Source organism: Nyctibius grandis, unplaced genomic scaffold (assembly GCF_013368605.1).
Source record: "Nyctibius grandis isolate bNycGra1 unplaced genomic scaffold, bNycGra1.pri scaffold_171_arrow_ctg1, whole genome shotgun sequence".
Classification (NCBI taxonomy): domain Eukaryota; kingdom Metazoa; phylum Chordata; class Aves; order Nyctibiiformes; family Nyctibiidae; genus Nyctibius; species Nyctibius grandis.
Genome location: NW_027167544.1, coordinates 1 through 19,840, shown reverse-complemented (window position 1 = coordinate 19,840; position 19,840 = coordinate 1). Strand labels below are relative to the sequence as shown.

The 19,840-nt window shown below is 56.0% G+C and overlaps 1 protein-coding gene across 1 annotated transcript; it reads right to left on the bottom strand.

The window, feature by feature from the left end:
- Positions 1-468: 468 nt before the first annotated feature.
- Positions 469-19,512, bottom strand: LOC137677377 (transcription activator BRG1-like; the record flags this gene model as incomplete). The annotated part of the gene is given in 14 exon segments (XM_068424684.1): positions 469-641; positions 643-726; positions 4,145-4,363; positions 6,837-6,914; positions 7,243-7,341; positions 7,590-7,817; positions 8,969-9,132; positions 10,821-10,987; positions 13,242-13,288; positions 13,614-13,700; positions 15,049-15,156; positions 16,201-16,314; positions 18,048-18,290; positions 19,402-19,512. Coding segments are annotated over 14 exon segments (1,922 nt in total), but the record flags the coding sequence as incomplete, so codon positions are not given.
- Positions 19,513-19,840: the final 328 nt, after the last annotated feature.

The following is a 19,840-nucleotide window of genomic DNA, read 5'->3' as shown; positions in this document are numbered from 1 at the left end:
TCCTCCTCCTTCATCCTCCTCCTCCTCCTTCTCCTTCATCCTCCTCCTGCTTCTCCATCTCCTTCTCCTCCTTCTTCATCCTCCTCTTCCTCCTCCTTCATCCTCCTCGTCCTCCTTCTCCTCCATCCTCCTCCTCCATCCTCCTCCTTCTCTTCCCTCTCCTCCTTCCTCCTCCTCCTTCATCTCCTCCATCCTCCTTCTCCTTCATCCTCCTCCTCCTTCTCCATCTCCTTCTCCTCCTCCTTCATCCTCCTCCTTCTCCTCCATCCTCCTCCTCCTTCATCCTCCTCCTCCTTCTCATCCTTCATCCTCTTCCTTTTCCTCCTTCATCCTCCTCCTTCTCCTTCACCTCCTTTTCCTCCTTCACCTTCCTCCTCCTCCTCTTCCTCCTCCTCCTTTTTTCTCCTCCATCCTCCTCCTCCTCCATCCTCCTCCTCCTCCTCCCCAAAGCCCCCCCTCCCCCCTCACCTGTCCTTGTACTTGATGACGGCGTCCACGATCTTCTTCATCTTCCTCGTGAGGTTGGGGGGGTTCGGCGAGAGCTTCTCGGCCGGGGGCCGCCCCCGTTTCTTCTGCTTCTTGCTCTCCTCGTCCCGCTCGCGGCTGCGGGTGCTGCTGGGGGCGCCGCCGCCGCCCCCCCCCCTCCGCCTCCCGCTTCCGCTTGCGCGAGGACTTCTTCTGCCTCACCTCCTCCTCGATCTCCTCCAGCGTCCCCTCCTCGATGGCCTGCGCGGGGGGACACGGGATGCGCTAGCACGGGGGGTGCCGGGGGGGGGGGGGGTCTGGGTGCCGGGGGGGGCTGGGTGCCATGGGGGGGCTGGGTGCCATCCCCACCAGGCTGCCACAGGGGTCTGGGTGGGGGGGGGGGGGCGCTGCCATGGGGGTCTGGGTGCCATGGGGGGGCTGGGTGCCATGGGGGACGTCCCCACCAGGCTGCCATGGGGGTCTGGGTGCCATGGGGGGGGCTGCTGCAGGGGTCTGGGTGCCATGGGGGTCTGGGTGCTGGGGGATGTCCCCACCAGGCTGCTGTGGGGTTCTGGGTGCTGGGGGGGGGCTGCTGTGGGGGTCTGGGTGCCATGGGGGTCTGGGTGCTGGGGGATGTCCCCACCAGGCTGCCACGGGGGTCTGGGTGCTGGGGTGGGGCTGCTGGGGGGGTCTGGGTGCCACGGGGGTCTGGGTGCTGGGGGATGTCCCCACCAGGCTGCCATGGGGGTCTGGGTGCCAAGGGGGGGCTGCCGAGGGGTCTGGGTGCTGGGGGGGGGCTGGGTGCTGTGCGGGGGGGCTGGGGGATGTCCCCACTGCACTGCCTGGCTCTGGGTGCTGGGGGATGTCCCCACCAGGCTGCCACAGGGGTCTGGGTGCTGGGGGGGGGGGGGCTGCTGCAGGGGTCTGGGTGCCATGGGGGTCTGGGTGCCAGGGGACATCCCCACCAGGCTGCCATGGGGGTCTGGGTGCCATGGGGGGGGCTGCTGCAGGGATCTGGGTGCTGGGGGGGCTGCCATGGGGGTCTGGGTGCCATGGGGGTCTGGGTGCTGGGGGACGTCCCCACCAGGCTGCCGTGGGGGTCTGGGTGCCGTGGGGGGGCTGGGTGCTGGGGGATGTCCCCACCATGGCTCTGGGTGCTGGGGGATGTCCCCACCAGGCTGCCACAGGGGTCTGGGTGCTGGGGGGGGGCTGCCATGGGGGGGTCTGGGTGCCAGGGGATGTCCCCACCAGGCTGCCCAGCTCTGGGTGATGGTGGGGGGCTGCCGTGGGGGTCTGGGTGCTGCAGGGCTCTGGGTGCTGGGGTATGTCCTCACCAGGCTGCCAGGGGGGTCTGGGTGCCGGGGGGGGCTGCTGAGGGGGTCTGGGTGCTGGGGGGGGGCTGGGTGCTGGGGGGGGCTGTCATGTGGGTCTGGGTGCCAGGGGGATGTCCCCAGTGCACTACCTGGCTCTGGGTGCCAGGGGGATGTCCCCACCAGGCTGCCACAGGGGTCTGGGGGCTGCTGCAGGGGTCTGGGTGCTGGGGGTGGCTGTCGAGGGGGTCTGGGTGCTGTGGGGGGGCTGCTGCGGGGGTCTGGGTGCTGGGGGATGTCCCCAGCGTGCTGCCTAGCTCTGGGTGCTGGTGCGGGGGCTGCCACGGGGTCTGGGGGATGTCCGTGGGGGTCCGGGAGCCAGGGGACGTCCCCACCAGGCTGCCACAGGGGTTTGGGTTCTGGGGGGGGGCTGCCGTGGGGGTCTGGGTGCTGTGGGGGGGGCTGGGGGATGTCCCCACTGCACTGCCTGGCTCTGGGTGCCAGGGGATGTCCCCACCAGGCTGCTGTGGGGGTCTGGGGGCAGGGGGCTGCTGCGGGGGTCTGGGGGGGGCTGCTGTGGGGGTCTGGGTGCTGGGGGGACATCCCCACCACACTGCCCAGCTCTGGGTGCCATGGGGGGGCTGCCGTGGGGGTCTGGGTGCCAGGGGATGTCCCCACCAGGCTGCTGCAGGGGTCTGGGTGCTGGGAGGGGCTGCCACACAGATCTGGGTGCTGGGGAGGGTCTGGGTGCCGTGGGGGGCTGGGTGGGGGCTGCCGTGGGGGTCTGGGTGCCGTGAGGAGGCTGGGTGCTGGGGGATGTCCCCACCAGGCTCCCTGGCTCTGGGTGCTGGGGATGGGGTTGCCATAGGGGTCTGGGTGCTGGAGGGGGGGCTGCTGTGGGACATCCCCACCAGGCTGCCACAGGGGTCTGGGTGCCAGGGGGGCTGCCATGGGAGTCTGGGTGCTGGGAGGGGCTGCCGTGGGGGTCTGGGTGCTGGGGGGGGTCCCTGCCAGGCTGCCATGGGGGTCTGGGTGCCGTGGGGGGGGCTGCCTGGGGGTCTGGGTGCTGGGGTATGTCCCCACCAGGCTGTCATGAGGGTCTGGGTGCCAGGGGGACGTCCCCACTGCACTGCCCAGCTCTGGGTGCTGGGGGGGAGCTGCTGCAGGTGTCTGGGTGCCGTGGGGGTCTGGGTGCTGGGGGATGTCCCCACCAGGCTGTCGAGGGGGTCTGAGTGCTGGGGGGGGCGCTGCTGTGGGGGTTTGGGTGCTGGAGGGGCTGCTGCGGGGGTCTGGGTGCTGGGGGATGTCCCCACCAGGCTGCCGCGGGGGTCTGGGTGCCATGGGGGGGGTGCCACAGGGGTCTGGGTGCTGCGGGAGGGGCTGCTGCGGGGGTCTGGGTGCCGCGGGGGTCTGGGTGCTGGGGGATGTCCCCACCACGCTGCCCACTCCGCCAGGACCCCCTCAACCCCAGCCCCGGGGGTCTCTGGGGACACCAAACAGCCCCCCCTGCGCCGTGAGCCCACGGCAACGCCGACGGGCTGGGGACGGGATCTGGGGGGTGGGTTCCCAGGAATGGGGGGTCTGGAGGGTCCCACCCGAAGGCTTGGCCACGGGGATGGATTTGGGGCAACTGTGAAGGTCAAATTGAAGCTGTTTTGGGAGCACCACGGCTCGGGGTGGCTCAATATCTATAGATGATCCAGACGTAGGGATGGAGGGCAACCTCAGTGAAGGTGCAGGTGACCCCAAGGGTGGGAGTGTGGATCTGCTGGAGGGCAGGAAGGGTCTGCAGAGGGGTCTGGGCAGGTTGGAGCGATGGGCCGAGACCAACGGCGTGAGGTTCAACAAGGACAAGGGCCGGGTCTGACACTTGGGCCACCACAAGCCCATGGACTTCAAGATGTTGAGGTGTTGGAGCGAGTGCAGAGGAGGGCGACCAAGGTGGGGAAGGGTCTGGAGGGTCTGAGCTGCGAGGAGCGGCTGAGGGAGCTGGGGGGGTTTAGCCTGGAGAAGAGGAGGCTCAGAGGGGACCTTAGTGCAGTCTACAACTGCCTGAAGGGAGGGTGTAGGGTCAAGGTTGGCCAGGGGAGGGTCAGGTTGGCCATCAGGAAGCATTTCTTCTCAGCAAGGGTCATCAGACACTGGAAGGGGCTGCCCAGGGAGGTGGGGGAGTCACCATCTCTGGGGGGGTTTAAGCCAAGCCTGGCCATGGCACTTAGTGCCCTGGGCTAGTTGCCATGGTGGTGTCAGGGCCATGGTTGGACTCGATGAGCCTTGAGGGCTCCTCCAACCTGATGGGTTGTGTTGTCACCGCGCCGGAGGGACCCGCGGTTCGAGAAGGCCATAGAACGATGCTGTACCATGTATACCTTGAGCCACTGCTTCTCCGTCAGCGAGTCGCTGTAGTCCACCTCCTTGCGGTGCCGCGAGCCGCGCCCGAACATCTTCTCCTCCTCCTCCTCGCACGTCAGCCTCTCCACCTCGGCGTCGTCCTTGATGATCCACGACGGCAGCTCGTCCTCCTCCATCAGCCGCGGTTTGCGCTTGGGGTTCCGCGCCTCCTCCCGCCTGCGGTCCAGGTCCATGCGCTGGAGGAAGAGGAGGGGGCTGGTTGTGGTGGTGATGGTGAAGCCAAGGTGGGGAGTGGGTGCCACCTCCTTGGGGGGGGTCCTCGGGGTGCTGCAGGAGCGGCACGGCCTCACGTTGGCCAGAGCTTGGGGGTGTCTGAGCCACCACGGGGCTGCGGTGACACCGGGGACGGGGGGCGCTGCCCTGGGACCACCCGGGAGACGTGGCTGGAGCTGGAGGGGTTTTGGTGGCCACCAGCTGCGTGAAACAAGCCCCAACGGGGAGAAGGGCGGCCGGGGGCAGAGCAGGGGGAGGTGGGACTGTGGTCAGCCTGGCTCCATCAGCCTCCTCTGGGCACATCTGGATCCACCAGCCTCCTCTGGGTACATCTGGCCCCATCAGCCTTCCCTGGGCACATCTGGCTCCACCGGCCTTCCCCGGGCACATCTGGCCCCACCAGTCTCCTCGGGCACATCTCCTCACCCCACCAGCCTCCTCCAGGCACATCTCCTCACCCCACCAGCCTCCTCCAGGCACATGTCTTGGTCCCACCAGCCTCCTTGGGCACATCTTCTCGCCCCACCAGCCTCCTTGGGCACATCTGGCTCCACCAGCCTCCTTGGGCACATCTCCTGGCCCCACCAGCCTCCTTGGGCACATCTGGCCCCACCAGCCTCCCCCGGGCACATCTCCTGGCCCCACCAGCCTCCTCGGGCACATCTGTCTCCACCAGCCTCCTTGGGCACATCTGTCTCCACACCAGCCTCCTTGGGCACATCTGTCTCCACCAGCCTCCTTGGGCACATCTGTCTCCACCAGCCTCCTTGGGCACATCTGTCTCCACACCAGCCTCCTTGGGCACATCTGGCTCCACCAGCCTCCTTGGGCACATCTCCTGGCCCCACCAGCCTCCCTGGTCACATCTGACTCCACCAGCCTCCTTGGGCACATCTGGCCCCATCAGCCTCCTTGGGCACATCTCCTCACCCCACCAGCCTCCTTGGGCACATCTGGCTCCACCAGCCTCCTTGGGCACATCTCCTGGCCCCACCACCCTCCTTGGGCATGTCTCCTCACCCCACCAGCCTCCTCCAGGCACATGTCTTGGTCCCACCACCCTCCTAGGGCACATCTGGCCCCACCAGCCTCCTTGGGCACATCTGGCCCCACCAGCCTCCTTGGGCATGTCTCCTCACCCCACCAGCCTTTCCTGGTCACATCTGGCCCCACCAGCCTCCTCAGGCACATCTGTCTCCACACCAGCCTCCTTGGGCACATCTCCTGGCCCCACCACCCTCCTTGGGCACATCTCCTGGCCCCACCACCCTCCTTGGGCACATCTCCTGGCCCCACCACCCTCCTTGGGCACATCTCCTGGCCCCACCAGCCTCCTTGGGCACATCTGGCCCCACCACCCTCCTTGGGCACATCTCCTGGCCCCACCACCCTCCTTGGCCACATCTCCTGGCCCCACCAGCCTCCCTGGTCCCATCAGCTCCTCCCGAAGCCCTTTGGTGGCACGTCGGGCGCAGACGTTGAGCCAGGGACCCCCCGGCTTCCCCCACCCGCCCCCTTCTCGTTGGGGTTTAACCAAAGCAGCCCCCCTGAACCCCCAGAGTTCGGGGGTCTCCTCCACACGGACCATTTCCACCCTCCTTGTCCCACCTCCGACACTTCTCTCGCGCCGGGGCTCTTTTGGGGTGAGGAAACGGCTTTTTGGCTCCGGGGGGGGGGTCCCAGCTCGGGGGCACACGCAGCCCCGGCCCCTCCTGCTCCCCCCAAGCTCACCCCTCACCGGAGCCGGATCATCCTGGCCTTGAGCCCCCGTTTAACGAGCCACGGCTTCGTTAGAGCTCATTTCTGTGAGCCCCTTTTAGCGGCTACTCAGGCACCACTTCCTCCTCCTCCATCCTCCTCCTCCTCCTCCTTCATCCTCCTCCTTCTCCTCCTTCATTCTCCTCCATCCTCCTCCTTCTCCTTCATCCTCCTCCTTCTCCTTCATCCTCCTCCTCCATCCTCCTCCTCCTTCTCCTTCATCCTCCTCCTCCATCCTCCTCCATCCTCATCCTTCTCCTCCTTCATCCTCCTCCTTCTCCTCCTCCATCCTCCTCCATCCTCCTCCTCCTCCTTCTCCTCCTCCATCCTCCTCCTTCTCCTTCTCCTCCTCCTTCTCCTCCTTCATCCTCCTCCTCCTCCTCCTTCATCCTCCTCCTCCTCCTTCATCCTCCTCCTTCTCCTTCATCCTCCTCCTTCATCCTTCTTGTCCTCCTTCATCCTCCTTCTCCTTCATCCTCCTCCTCCTCCTCCATCCTTCTCCTCCTCCTCCATCCTTCTCCTCCTCCTCCATCCTTCTCCTCCTTTATCCTCCTCCCTCTCCTCCTCCTCCTTCTCCTCCTTCTCCCTCCTTCTCCTCCTCCATCCTCCTCCTTCTCCTCCTTCATCCTCCTCCTTCTCCTCCTTCATCTTCCTCCTCCTCCTCACATTCACGCTCACCATGAAAAGGTCAAACTCCTCCTCGTGCCTCGCAATCATCTGGTTGACCGTTTCATCGTCGGGGACTTCATCTTCCTCCTGCAAAGATTAAAATTCCCCGGTTCAGCGGCGAGAGAAGGAGGCGGCGGCTGTCGGTCCCGCTCGGAGCAGCGTAACCATCCGACGCTTGTTTGGTTTCCCCATGAATTATGTGATTTTTTTATTATTTTATTTTCATTTTTATTATTATTATTAATTTTTCGGGCGGCCTCAAGGTCCAAGTTTTTAAGGGCCAAAGGGTTGGTTTTTATTTTAAACCCACGGCGCAAAGGGCACCGTGGGCGAGCTGGTGGCACCGTGCGTCGGCAGTACCCAGCGGCAAGGCCGAGGATTGAATGGGCGTGGAGACTGAACAACCCCCTCTCACCTTTAGAGGTGGTTCCTCCAACTCAGCGTTCAGGCACAGGGTCGAGGCAGTGGGGGGGAAGCTTGCACTGCCACCGCCGCTGCCCGCGCTGTATCTGTTCTGTGGATAAATAGAGGACTTCAGTCTCCAGGGCTGTCAATCCGGCACCTTTCCCCGACGCTAAAAAAACTCATTTCAACTAGAAACAAAAAAATTTTCATGCTCCTATCCTTTTTTTTCCTTTTTTTTTTTTCACTTTTCTAGCCCCCACGCCCTCGAGGACACGCAGGTGGGGGCGAAGCCAGCCGCCGCGCTCGCCGGCCGCGCTCTGGAGCTCAGGAGGAACCTGCCTGCGCCGTGCCCCTTACCTCGTCCTGCTCCTCGTGCTCCAGGATGGCCTGGAGGAAAGCTCTCCGCTCGTGGCTCGAGGATTTCTGGTCGAACATGCCGGCCTGGATCACTTTCTGGTCCACGTTGAGCTTGTACTTGGCGGCGGCGAGGATCTTCTCCTCCACGCTGTTGACGGTGCAGAGGCGGAGGACGCGCACCTCGTTCTGCTGCCCGATGCGGTGGGCTCGGTCCTGAGCCTGCAGGTCCTGGGGGGGAGAGGGGTAGAGTTTGCCGAGGGATCGAGCAGCCAAAACGCACCAAAAATGGTGTTTTCTCCTAGAAAATGTCTCGTGGGGGACGTGGGCTGAGGCCTGGAATGTTCTTGGTGATCCCCGGGATCAGCTCGGTGATGGAAACCATCGTGGTGCCGGTGGCTCGGAGACACGTGGGGGGGAAATAATTACAGGTAATTACAGATAATTACAGCTGGGATTTGGGGACAGCTCTCGGTCACCACGAGCTGGTGGTCACCAGGAGCTGGTGGTCACCAGGAGCTGGTGGTCACCAGGAGCTGGCGTCACCACGAGCTGGCGTCACCACGAGCCGGTGTCCACCACGAGCCGGTGTCCACCACGAGCCGGTGGTCACCACGAGCTGGTGGGCACCACGAGCTGGTGGGCACCACGAGCTGGGATCATCACGAGCTGGTGGTGGTCACCACGAGCTGGTGGTCACCACGAGCTGGGGTCACCACAAGCTGGCGTCACCACGAGCCGCTGTCCACCACAAGCCGGTGTCCACCACAAGCTGGGATCATCATGAGCTGGTGGTGGTCACCACAAGCTGGTGGGCACCATGAGCTGGGGTCACCACGAGCCGGTGGTCACCATGAGCCGGCGTCCACCACGAGCTGGGGGTCACCACAAGCCGGTGGTCACCACGAGCCGGGGGTCACCACAAACTGGTGTCACCACGAGCCTCCAGCAGCACCGGGCCCGGAGGAGCAGAGTTTCAACGCCTCGACTCGTGCTGGGAGGAGGGAGAGCTCTGTGAGCTCAGGGGCTGGAGGAAATCATCGTTAACGGTTAATTTATGGGTTTAATTGGCTGCCTGAAGCTCTTGGCTTCTCCTCACCCACCAGAATCAAGCCTAGGAGGGCAAACGCCCAGGTTCTGGCCTAAGCCCACACCACCAGGCTCTCGTCCCCGGGATGGTGGCTACCACACCGTGGTGGGCTGATGGGCTTGGATGGAGGGTCTCCATGGTCGGGGTGGGCTGCAGGAGAGGGGCTGAGGCTGGAGGGCAAGCGCTGGGCTCCTCCAGGCACATCATGGATGGAGCCGTCTTCTCCATCCCTTTACATCACGTTTTTTTGGGTGTTTTTGATGTTTTTGATGTTTTTTCAGTTGTGTTTTACCTGGTGAGGGTTCCAGTCGCTGTCGAAGATGATCACGGTGTCGGCAGACTGGAGGTTCAGACCCAGCCCACCAGCACGGGTGCTCAGCAGGAAAATGAAGTACTCGGAGCCCGGCTCGTTGAAGGTCTTCAACAACATGCCGCGGTCTTCGGCTTTAGTGGTTCCTAAAAGCAGAGAGGGAGGGTTAAATCTTGCCCGGTGGGGTGGTGTCCTGGGGAAAGACACCAGGGCAGGAGGAGGTGTGAAGGGAGGGTGGAGCGGACAGTCGGCCTCTTCTCCCAGGCAACCAGCGCTAGGACAAGAGGACACAGCCTCAAGGTTGGCCAGGGGAGGGTCAGGTTGGCCATCAGGAAGCATTTCTTCTCAGCAAGGGTCATCAGACACTGGAAGGGGCTGCCCAGGGAGGTGGGGGAGTCACCATCTCTGGGGGGATCTAAAAGCCATGGAGATGTGGTGCTGAGGGACATGGTTAGGGGTGGCCTTGGCAGTGTTGGGTTAACGGTTGGATTTAGAGAATCCCAGAATCACTGAGGTTGGAAGAGCCCTCTGGGCTCATCGAGTCCAACCATGGCCCTGACACCACCAAGGCAACATGACTTGATGGTCTTCAAGGTCCTTCCCAACCCAAAGCTCCTTTCCAAGCATTTCTTCTCAGCAAGGGTCATCAGACACTGGAAGGGGCTGCCCAGGAGGGTGGTGGAGTCACCATCTCTGGAGGGGTTGAAGACAAGCCTGGACATGGCCCTTAGTGCCCTGGTCTAGTTGCCATGCACCTTCTCAGTAGCCCAACGCTTCCCTGAGCGGGTCAAGGCTTTGCTGGCAAAGGGTTGGGGTCTGTGTGGGCTGCAGCAGCCCCACGGCGTCGGGGGCAGCTTTAGGGGTGGTTCATTCCAACCCAACGCGGTGAATTGTTTCCCCTCTCGACCAGATCATCTCTGGGCACAACCCAAGCCGCACCCTTCCCACTTCAACCCCGAATCCAACCGATTCCTTTAATATTTACATTATTTTCATACCACTCTAGGCCCTCAGCAGGACCTTCAGGGCTCCAGAATGAAACCAGGAGATCAGATTAATTTAGAAATTAAAACTTTAAGGGAAGCAGCGGCCGATGATCATCGAATCATCGAAGGGTTTGGGTTGGAAGGGACCTTCAAGACCATCAGGAGGTCCTTCTGAACCCAGAGCAGCTCATTTGCCTTTTGAATCATAGAACCATCGAATGGTTTGGGTTGGAAGGGACCTTCAAGACCATCAGGAGGTCCTTCTGAACCAAGAGCAGCTCGTTTGCCTTTTGAATCAGAGAATCATGGAATGGTTTGGGTTGGAAGGACCTTAAAGCCCATCCAGTTCCAACCCCCTGCCATGGGGACACCTTCCACCAGCCCAGGTTGCTCCCAGCCCCATCCAACCTGCCCTTGAACCCTGCCAGGGAGGGGGCAGCCACAGCTGCTCTGGGCAACCTGGGCCAGGCTCTCACCACCCTCATTAGGAACTTCTTCCCAATATCTCATCTCAATCTCCCCTCTCCCAGTTTAAAACCATTCCTCATCATCCCATCACTCCATGCCCTTCTAAAAGCCCCTCTCCAGCTTTCCTGTAACCCCTTCAGGCGCTGGAAGGTGCTAGAAGGTCTCCCTGGAGCCTTCTCTTCTCCAGGCTGAAGAGCCAGCACCAGCTCAAGTCCAAGGTTGCACTTTATACCTTTTATCCCGTGAGATTTATGGCTTTAATCCGCAGGTTAATCACTTTATGATGTTCTCTTTCAGCTTTATCTCCCTTTGGGTGGGGGAACGTGAAGGAGCTGCCCCACACCAGGGCCTCACCCTCCCCGCGAGCCGCCGGCACTCACCGTCCAGCCTGAGGTATTTGAACCCACGGTACGCGAAGTAATCTTCCATGATGGTCATGAGGGAGGTCATCTGGCAGAAGAGCAGCACTTTGTGGTTGGTGGCTCGAAGTTTGGGGAGAATTCTGTCGAGGAGCTCAAATTTGCCTGAGGCGCGGTACAAATCCAGGCTGGGAGGGGGAAAAAAGAGGGGAAAAATGAGGATTTATGCTAAAACAGCATGAAAAGAAGGGGAAAAATAAGGATTTATGCTAAAACAGCTTAAAAATAAGGAGAAAAATAAGGATTTATGCTAAAACAGCATAAAAATAAGGATTTATGCTAAAAGAGCATGAAAATAAGGGGAAAAATAAGGATTTATGCTAAAAGAGCATGAAAATAAGGGGAAAAATAAGGATTTATGCTAAAACAGCATAAAAAGAAGGGGAAAAATAAGGGTTTATGCTAAAACAGCATAAAAATAAGTGGAAAATAAGGATTTATGCTAAAACAGCATGAAAATAAGGGGAAAAATAAGGATTTACACTAAAACAGCTTAAAAATAAGTGGAAAATAAGGATTTATGCTAAAAGAGCATGAAAATAAGGGGGAAAAATAAGGATTTATGCTAAAAGAGCATGAAAAGAAGGGGAAAAATAAGGGTTTATGCTAAAAGAGCATGAAAAGAAGGGGAAAAATAAGGGTTTATGCTAAACCAGCATGAAAATAAGGGGAAAAATAAGGATTTATGCTAAAAGAGTATGAAAAGAAGGGGAAAAATAAGGGTTTATGCTAAAAGAGCATAAAAAGAAGGGGAAAAATAAGGATTTATGCTAAAACAGCATAAAAATAAGGGGGAAAATAAGGATTTATGCTAAAAGAGCATGAAAATAAGGGGAAAAATAAGGGTTTATGCTAAAACAGCATGAAAATAAGGGGAAAAATAAGGGTTTATGCTAAAACAGCATGAAAAGAAGCGGAAAAATAAGGATTTATGCTAAAACAGCTTAAAAAGAAGGGGAAAAATAAGGATTTATGCTAAAACAGCATGAAAAGAAGGGGAAAAATAAGGATTTATGCTAAAACAGCATAAAAAGAAGGGGAAAAAAATAAGGATTTATGCTAAAACAGCATGAAAAGAAGGGGAAAAGTAAGGATTTATGCTAAAACGGCATAAAAATAAGGGGAAAAATAAGGATTTATGCTAAAACAGCATAAAAATAAGGGGGAAAAATAAGGATTTATGCTAAAAGAGCATGAAAATAAGGGGAAAAATAAGGATTTATGCTAAAACAGCATGAAAATAAGGGGAAAAATAAGGGTTTATGCTAAAACAGCATAAAAAGAAGGGGAAAAATAAGGATTTATGCTAAAACAGCACGAAAATAAGGGGAAAAATAAGGGTTTATGCTAAAACAGCATAAAAAGAAGGGGAAAAATAAGGATTTATGCTAAAACAGCATGAAAATAAGGGGGAAAAATAAGGATTTATGCTAAAACAGCATGAAAAGAAGGGGAAAAATAAGGATTTATGCTAAAAGAGCATAAAAATAAGGGGAAAAATAAGGGTTTATGCTAAAACAGCTTAAAAATAAGGAGAAAAATAAGGGTTTATGCTAAAACAGCATAAAAAGAAGGGGAAAAATAAGGATTTATGCTAAAACAGCTTAAAGAGAAGGGGAAAAAATAAGGATTTATGCTAAAAGAGCATAAAAAGAAGGGGAAAAAATAAGGATTTATGCTAAACCAGCATGAAAATAATTGGAAAAATAAGGATTTATGCTAAAAGAGCATCAAAATAAGGGGAAAAATAAGGATTTATGCTAAAAGAGCATGAAAAGAAGGGGGAAAATAAGGATTTATGCTAAAACAGCATAAAAATAAGGGGGAAAAATAAGGATTTATGCTAAAAGAGCATAAAAAGAAGGGGAAAAATAAGGATTTATGCTAAAACAGCATGAAAATAAGGGGGAAAATAAGGATTTATGCTAAAACAGCATGAAAATAAGGGGGAAAATAAGGATTTATGCTAAAACAGCATGAAAAGAAGGGGAAAAATAAGGATTTACGCTAAAAGAGCATAAAAAGAAGGGGAAAAATAAGGATTTATGCTAAAACAGCATGAAAATAAGGGGGGAAATAAGGATTTATGCTAAAACAGCATCAAAATAAGGAGAAAAATAAGGATTTATGCTAAAAGAGCATAAAAATAAGGAGAAAAATAAGGATTTATGCTAAAACAGCATAAAAAGAAGGGGAAAAATAAGGATTTCTGCTAAAAGAGCATGAAAATAAGGGGAAAAATAACGATTTCTGCTAAAACAGCATCTTCCTCGAGCAGGGATTATCAGTGCTCACAGCAGCTCATTAATTTTGTGCTGATAACTCAAGGAAAAGCCACAAATATTTGTTGTAACGACTCTAAACCACCCTGCTCGTACTCACCCTTGCACGATACCTCCCGTGAACCCCAAGTGCTCGGAAAAGGATTCCTGCAAGCGGAAAGAGAGCAGAAAGATGGTCAGAAACCATCCTCACGTATAAATAAATCAAATAAAATCCTAAAATAAAAGAGAATTTGCCCCTGGGGTGGGCAGGGGGAGGGCAGGGTCCCGCTCTGGAGGAGCTGAGGGAGGAATAAAGTGATTTTTAAAGGTCTGTGGGGGTCAGGCCGCGACGCCCCGTGCCCGGAGGGGTCGGCCCACACGGATCCACTCCCTCTCCCCCCTTTTTTAGGTGACTTTTGCTTCGCTTGAGCAGATTTTGGAGCGATTCGTGTGGGGAGAAGGAGCGTTTGGAGCCCCCAGCCCACGTTACCTCGATGTGCTGGAACATGTAGGGGTGGTTACAGATCTTGCGGAGCTGCATGATGGTGTTCATCAAGGTTTTTGTGCCGCCTTTACCCTGGCAACCAAGAAAAAAAGAGATTAAAAACATGAATTTTTACGTTTGCAGCTTCCCGAGGAATATTCCCGGTGGATTTAGCTGGGGGTTCGCAGGCCTGAGGCTTCGGTGTGGCCCACATCGAGGTGGAGCTGGGCCTGGAGGCACCAGCATGGCGGTGGGATTACCCAGGTGGGCAACCAGGGTCTCCCCCATGAGCAAGAGGCCAAGTTCAAGGCGTTAATCCAGATGTTCAAGTCACCTTGAGGGGTTTAAGGAGCAAAGAGCCCGCTGCTGCGGGGATTCTTCACCTCCAGCCTTTAGCTCGGGCCGAGGCGTCATTAAAAAATGATTTTCTGCCTAATTAGTTGCCATTTGACTTGGAAAAGCGAGTCGGTGGCCTCCACGGGCCTCCCAGTAGCCACAGGATTACACCCACCCCAGTCCTCGCCTCAGGGGTTCATGGTGGGCCAAGGTCGGCCTGGCCCCGAGGCAGCCCCCCCTGCTCTGACCCCGGCCCTCCAGGGCTCCGGGTTTTCCTTATAAAAGGGTTTTTTTGCTTATAAAAGGGTTTTTTTCCTTAAAAAAGGTTTTTTTTTCCTTAAAAAAGGAGGTTTTTCCTTAAAAAAGGGGGTTTTTTTGCTTATAAAAGTTTTTTTTTTTGCTTATAAAAGGGTTTTTTTCCCTTATACAAGGGGTTTTTTCCTTATACAAGGGGTTTTTTTCCATATAAAAGGGTTTTTTTCCCTTATAAAAGGGTTTTTTTTCCCTTATAAAAGGGTGTTTTTCCCTTATAAAAGGGTGTTTTTCCTTATAAAAGGGTGTTTTTTCCTTATAAAAGTGAGTTTTTTTGCTTATAAAAGGGTGTTTTTTCCTTATAAAAGGATTTTTTTCCCTTATAAAAGGATTTTTTCCCCTTATAAAAGGGTTTTTTCCCCTTATAAAAGGCGTTTTTTTTCCTTACAAAAGGCGGTTTTTCTTTATAAAAGGTGGTTTTTTTCCTTATTAAAGGTTTTTATTCCTTATTAAAGGGTTTTTTCCTTATAAAAGGGTTTTTTTTCCTTATAAAAGGGGGTTTTTTCCTTATAAAAGGAGTTTTTTCCTTATAAAAGGGTTTTTTCCCTTATAAAAGGATTTTTTTTTCCTTATAAAAGGATTTTTTTCCTTATAAAAGGGTTTTTTTCCCTTATAAAAGGGGTTTTTTGCTTATAAAAGGGGTTTTTTTTACTGAAAAAAGGGGGTTTTTTGCTTAAAAAAGGGTTTTTTGGCTCGATCTGTTGATCCCCCACCGGGGCCAGACGCAGAGCAGCTGCCCCCGTCCCAGCTGGGACACCCGAGGCCTCGGCCCAGAGCAGGGACCTTCCGTCACCTTCTTGTCCTTCTCGGAGCCGTCGGTGAGGAGCACGCCCTTGGCCTGCATGTGCCTGTAGAGGACCCTCTGCAGGGCGGACATGTCGCACTTGATCACGTACTCCACCTGCAAAGACCAACAAGGGGTTAATGCCCCAGTGAGAACCTCCAAAAGCCCCGAGACAACAGGTTCCTTCATCACACAACGTCAGGGGTTGGAAGATCTGGAGATCATCGAGTCCAACCCCCACCAGAGCAGGGCCAACCCAGGGCAGGTCACACAGGAACGTGTCCAGACGGGGCTTGGAAGCCTCCAGAGAAGGAGACTCCACACCCTCTCTGGGGAGCCTGTGCCAGGGCTCTCGAACCCTCACGGTAAAGAAGTTCTTCCTCATGTTGAGGTTGAACCTCCCGTGCTCCAGCTTGCACCCGTTGCCCCTTGTCCTGTCAATGGGTGTCACTGAGAAGAGCCTGGCTCCACCCTCATGACACTTGCCCTTGACATATTGATAAACATTAACGAGGTCACCCCTCAGTCTCCTCTTCTCCAAGCTAAGGAGACCCAGCTCCCTCAGCCTCTCCTCACAGGGGAGATGTTCCACACAAGAGGACACAGCCTCAAGCTTGGCCAGGGGAGGGTCAGGTTGGACATCAGGAAGCATTTCTTCTCAGCAAAGGTCATTAGATGTTGGAAGGGGCTGCCCAGGGAGGTGGTGGAGTCACCATCTCTGGGGGGATCCAAAAGCAGTGCAGATGTGGTGCTGAGGGACATGGTTAGTGGTGGCCTTGGCATTGTTGGGTTAATGGTTGGACTTGATGGTCTTAAAGGTCCCAACCAAAGGTCCCAACCTTAAAGGTTCCCACCCAAAAGCTCCTTTCCAAGCATTTCTTCTCAGCAAGGGTCATCAGACACTGGAAGGGGCTGCCCAGGGAGGTGGTGGAGTCACCATCTCTGGGGGGGTTGAAGACAAGACTGGACATGGCACTTAGTGCCCTGGTCTAGTTGCCATGGTGGTGTCAGGGCCATGGTTGGACTCGATGAGCCCAGAAGCTCTTCCAACCTCATGGATTCTGTGAATCAGCCCCACCACCCCTTCACGGAGCTGAAGAAAGCTCCAGCCACCCAACCCCGTGGTGGGGGAAGAGCTGGACGGCTCCTCCTGGCCGTTACCTTCTCAGGCAGCTGCGCTTCTACCTCCTTCTTCAGCCTGCGGAGCAGGAAGGGCCGCAGCACCTTGTGCAGGCGCCGGATGATCAGGATGGTTTCTTCTTCGTTCAGGTCCACCTGTGTCACCAAGGAAAAGGAAACTGTTACCTGAGGAACGTTCTTTCCCTCAGCATCCCTCAACGGTGGCGAGATTCCTCGGCACAGCGAGGAACTGGGACGCCAGACGTCTCTTTGATGGGATTTGACTCAGCCAGTTTGCTGGTGACACCAAACTGGGAAGGGTGGCCGATGGCCCAGCAGGCCGTGCTGCCATTCAGCGAGACCTGGCCAGGCTGGAGAGCTGGAGAGGAACCTCATGAAGTTCAACTAAGGCAAGTGTAGAGTCCTGCACCTCGGGAGGAATAACCCCATGGACCAGGACAGGTTGGAGGCTGATCTACTGGAGAGAAGGACCTGGGGGTTCTGGTGGACACCAAGTTCCCCATGAGCCAACAATGTGCCCTTGTGGCCAGGAAGGCCAATGGTGTCCTGGGGTGCGTGAGGAAGAGTGTGGCCAACAGGTCAAGGAAGGTTCTCCTCCCCCTCTACGCTGCTCTGGTGAGGCCACACCTGGAGTAACTGGGTCCATTTCTGGGCCCCCCAGTTCAAGACCGACAAGGAGCTACTGGAGAGAGTCCAGCAGAGGGGTATGGAGATGGTCAGAGGGCTGGAGCATCTCTGCTGCGAGGAGAGGCTGAGGGAGCTGGGGCTGTTCAGCTGGAGAAGAGCAGACTGAGGGGGATCTTATCAATGCTCACAGATACCTCAGGGGGGGTGTCAAGGGGATGGGGCCAGACTCTTCTCAGTGGTGCCCAGCACCAGGACAAGGGGCAACGGGCACAAACTGAGACATGGGAAGTTCCATCTGAACATGAGGAGGAACTTCTTGACTTGGAGGGTGCCAGAGCCCTGGGACAGGCTGCCCAGGGAGGGGGGGAGTCTTCTTCTCTGGAGATACTCAAACCCGCCTGGACATGACCCTGGGTGACCCTGCTTGGGCTGGGGTTGGACTGGATGATCTCCAGAGGTCCCTTCCAACCCTTAACCAGTCTGGGATTCTGTGAACGCTCTCTCCATGATGGTCTTCCACCAAAACCCACCCCAAAGAAATGGCATCTTGCAGGACGGCGCTTCCACGCCTCGTGAGGGGAAATTTAGAGACTTTTGGCAGCAGAAATTAAGGGATTTTGGTGAGGGGACATGAAATGAAAGAGATTTTGGTGAGGGAAAACCAAGAGGCTTTGGCAAGGAGAAACCAAGAGGCTCTGGCGAGGAGAAACCAAGAGGCTTTGGCGAGGAGAAACCAAGAGGCTTTGGTGAGGAGAAACCAGAGGCTTTGGTGAGGAGAAACCAAGAGGCTTTGGTGAGGAGAAACCAGAGGCTTTGGTGAGGAGAAACCAAGAGGCTTTGGTGAGGAGAAACCAAGAGGCTTTGGCGAGGAGAAACCAAGAGGCTTTGGTGAGGAGAAACCAAGAGGCTTTGGCGAGGAGACACCAGAGGGTTTGGTGAGGAAAAACCAAGAGGCTTTGGCAAGGAGAAACCAAGAGGCTCTGGCGAGGAGAAACCAAGAGGCTTTGGCGAGGAGAAACCAAGAGGCTTTGGTGAGGAGAAACCAAGAGGCTTTGGCGAGGAGAAACCAAGAGGCTTTGGTGAGAAGAAACCAAGAGGCTTTGGTGAGGAGAAACAAAGAGGCTTTGGTGAGGAGAAACCAGAGGCTTTGGCGAGGAGAAACCAGAGGCTTTGGCGAGGAGAAACCAAGAGGCTTTGGCGAGGAGACACCAAGAGGCCACCACCCGTCTTCCCCACCGTACCTTTTCTCCCGTCATGGCGAAAGGAGCGTTAAACCACTGCTCGAAGGTGCTGCAGCTCTTGAAGATGGTGGGCAGGAGGAAGTTGAGGAGGGCCCAGAGCTCCGGGAGCTTGTTCTGCAGCGGGGTTCCCGTGAGCAGTAGGCGGCGCGGGGCCACGTAGTGCGTGTTGAGGACCTGGGTGAGCTTGCAGTGGTGGTTCTTCATGCGGTGGCCCTCGTCCACGATCATGTACTTCCAGCGGATCTGTAAGGAGAAGGCGGGGTGTTGGTGAAGGATGGTGGCCCTCTGCACCGTGGTGCCTTCAGTGAGCTCCAGCCACGACTGGAGAATCCCAGAATCACTGAGGTTGGCAGAGCCCTCTGGGCTCATCGAGTCCAACCATGGCCCTGACACCACCATGGCAACTAGACCAGGGCACTAAGTGCCATGGCCAGGCTTGTCTTAAAGCCCTCCAGAGATGGTGACTCCACCACCTCCCTGGGCAGCCCATTCCAATGCCTAATAACCCTTGGAGAAGCCCACTGGTGGCCTTTGGTAGCCCCAGGGGGCATCCAGGAGAGATCCAAGCTAACCAGGATCGTGGAAACCCACTCTGAGCCCCAAGGTCCTCCTTGGGAACTGGGAGCACTTGGTCTCTGGCTCTGAGGTGGACACGGAGGGCGTGGGGAGAAAGGAAGAACGCCAACGCCAAACACCAACAGAGACTGATGGCAGCTTTGGGGAATTTATGTATTTCTGGAGGTTTTTGGCCATTAAAATTAATTAATTTGGCCATTAATTAAACGGCGTTTAACCCTCAAGGGGAGAGGAGCAGAGGGTTCCCTCGGAAGCCTCGCCAAGGAAAGAGACATCATTTCATTAGACATTGGAAGGGGCTGCCCAGGGAGGTGGTGGAGTCACCATCTCTGGGGGGATCTAAAAGCCGTGGAGATGTGGTGCTGAGGGACGTGGTTAGTGGTGGCCTTGGCAGTGTTGGGTTAACGGTTGGACTTAGAGAATCACAGAATCACTGAGGTTGGAAGAGCCCTCTGGGCTCATCGAGTCCAACCATTGCCCTGACACCACCATGGCAACATGACTTGATGATCTTAAAGGTCCTTCCCAACCAAAAGCTCCTTTCCAAGTGTTTCTTCTCAGCAAGGGTCATCAGACACTGGAAGGGGCTGCCCAGGGAGGTGGGGGAGTCACCATCTCTGGGGGGGTTTAAGACAAGACTGGACATGGCCATTAGTGCCCTGGTCTAGTTGCCATGGTGGTGTCAGGGCAATGGTTTGATCTTCACCCCGAGGACAGGCCATGGTCCTGCCGCAGCCCAGACACCCACCGAGCCGGGAGCTGCTGGTGGTGGACTCACCTTGGCCAGGATGTGCTTATCTTTGATGATGTATTCGTAGGTTGTGAGCAAGACGTTGAATTTCCCGCTGCGGAGCTGAGGTACGAACGCCCGTCTTGCTGCCGGGGAGCCCTGGAGAAAGGATTTCCAAAGAGAAATGTGAAACCAGAGCGGGATGGCCAGGAGAAGAGAGGTGGGGGGAGCAGGTAGAGAAAGGCAACGAGGACATTTGTGCTGCAGAATCCCAGAATCAACGAGGTTGGAGGAGCCCTCTGGGCTCATCGAGTCCAACCATGGCCCTGACACCACCATGGCAACTAGCCCAGGGCACTAAGTGCCATGGCCAGGCTTGTCTTAAACCCCTCCAGAGATGGTGACTCCACCACCTCCCTGGGCAGCCCCTTCCAGTGTCTGATGACCCTTGCTGAGAAGAAATGCTTCCTCATGGCCAACCTGACCC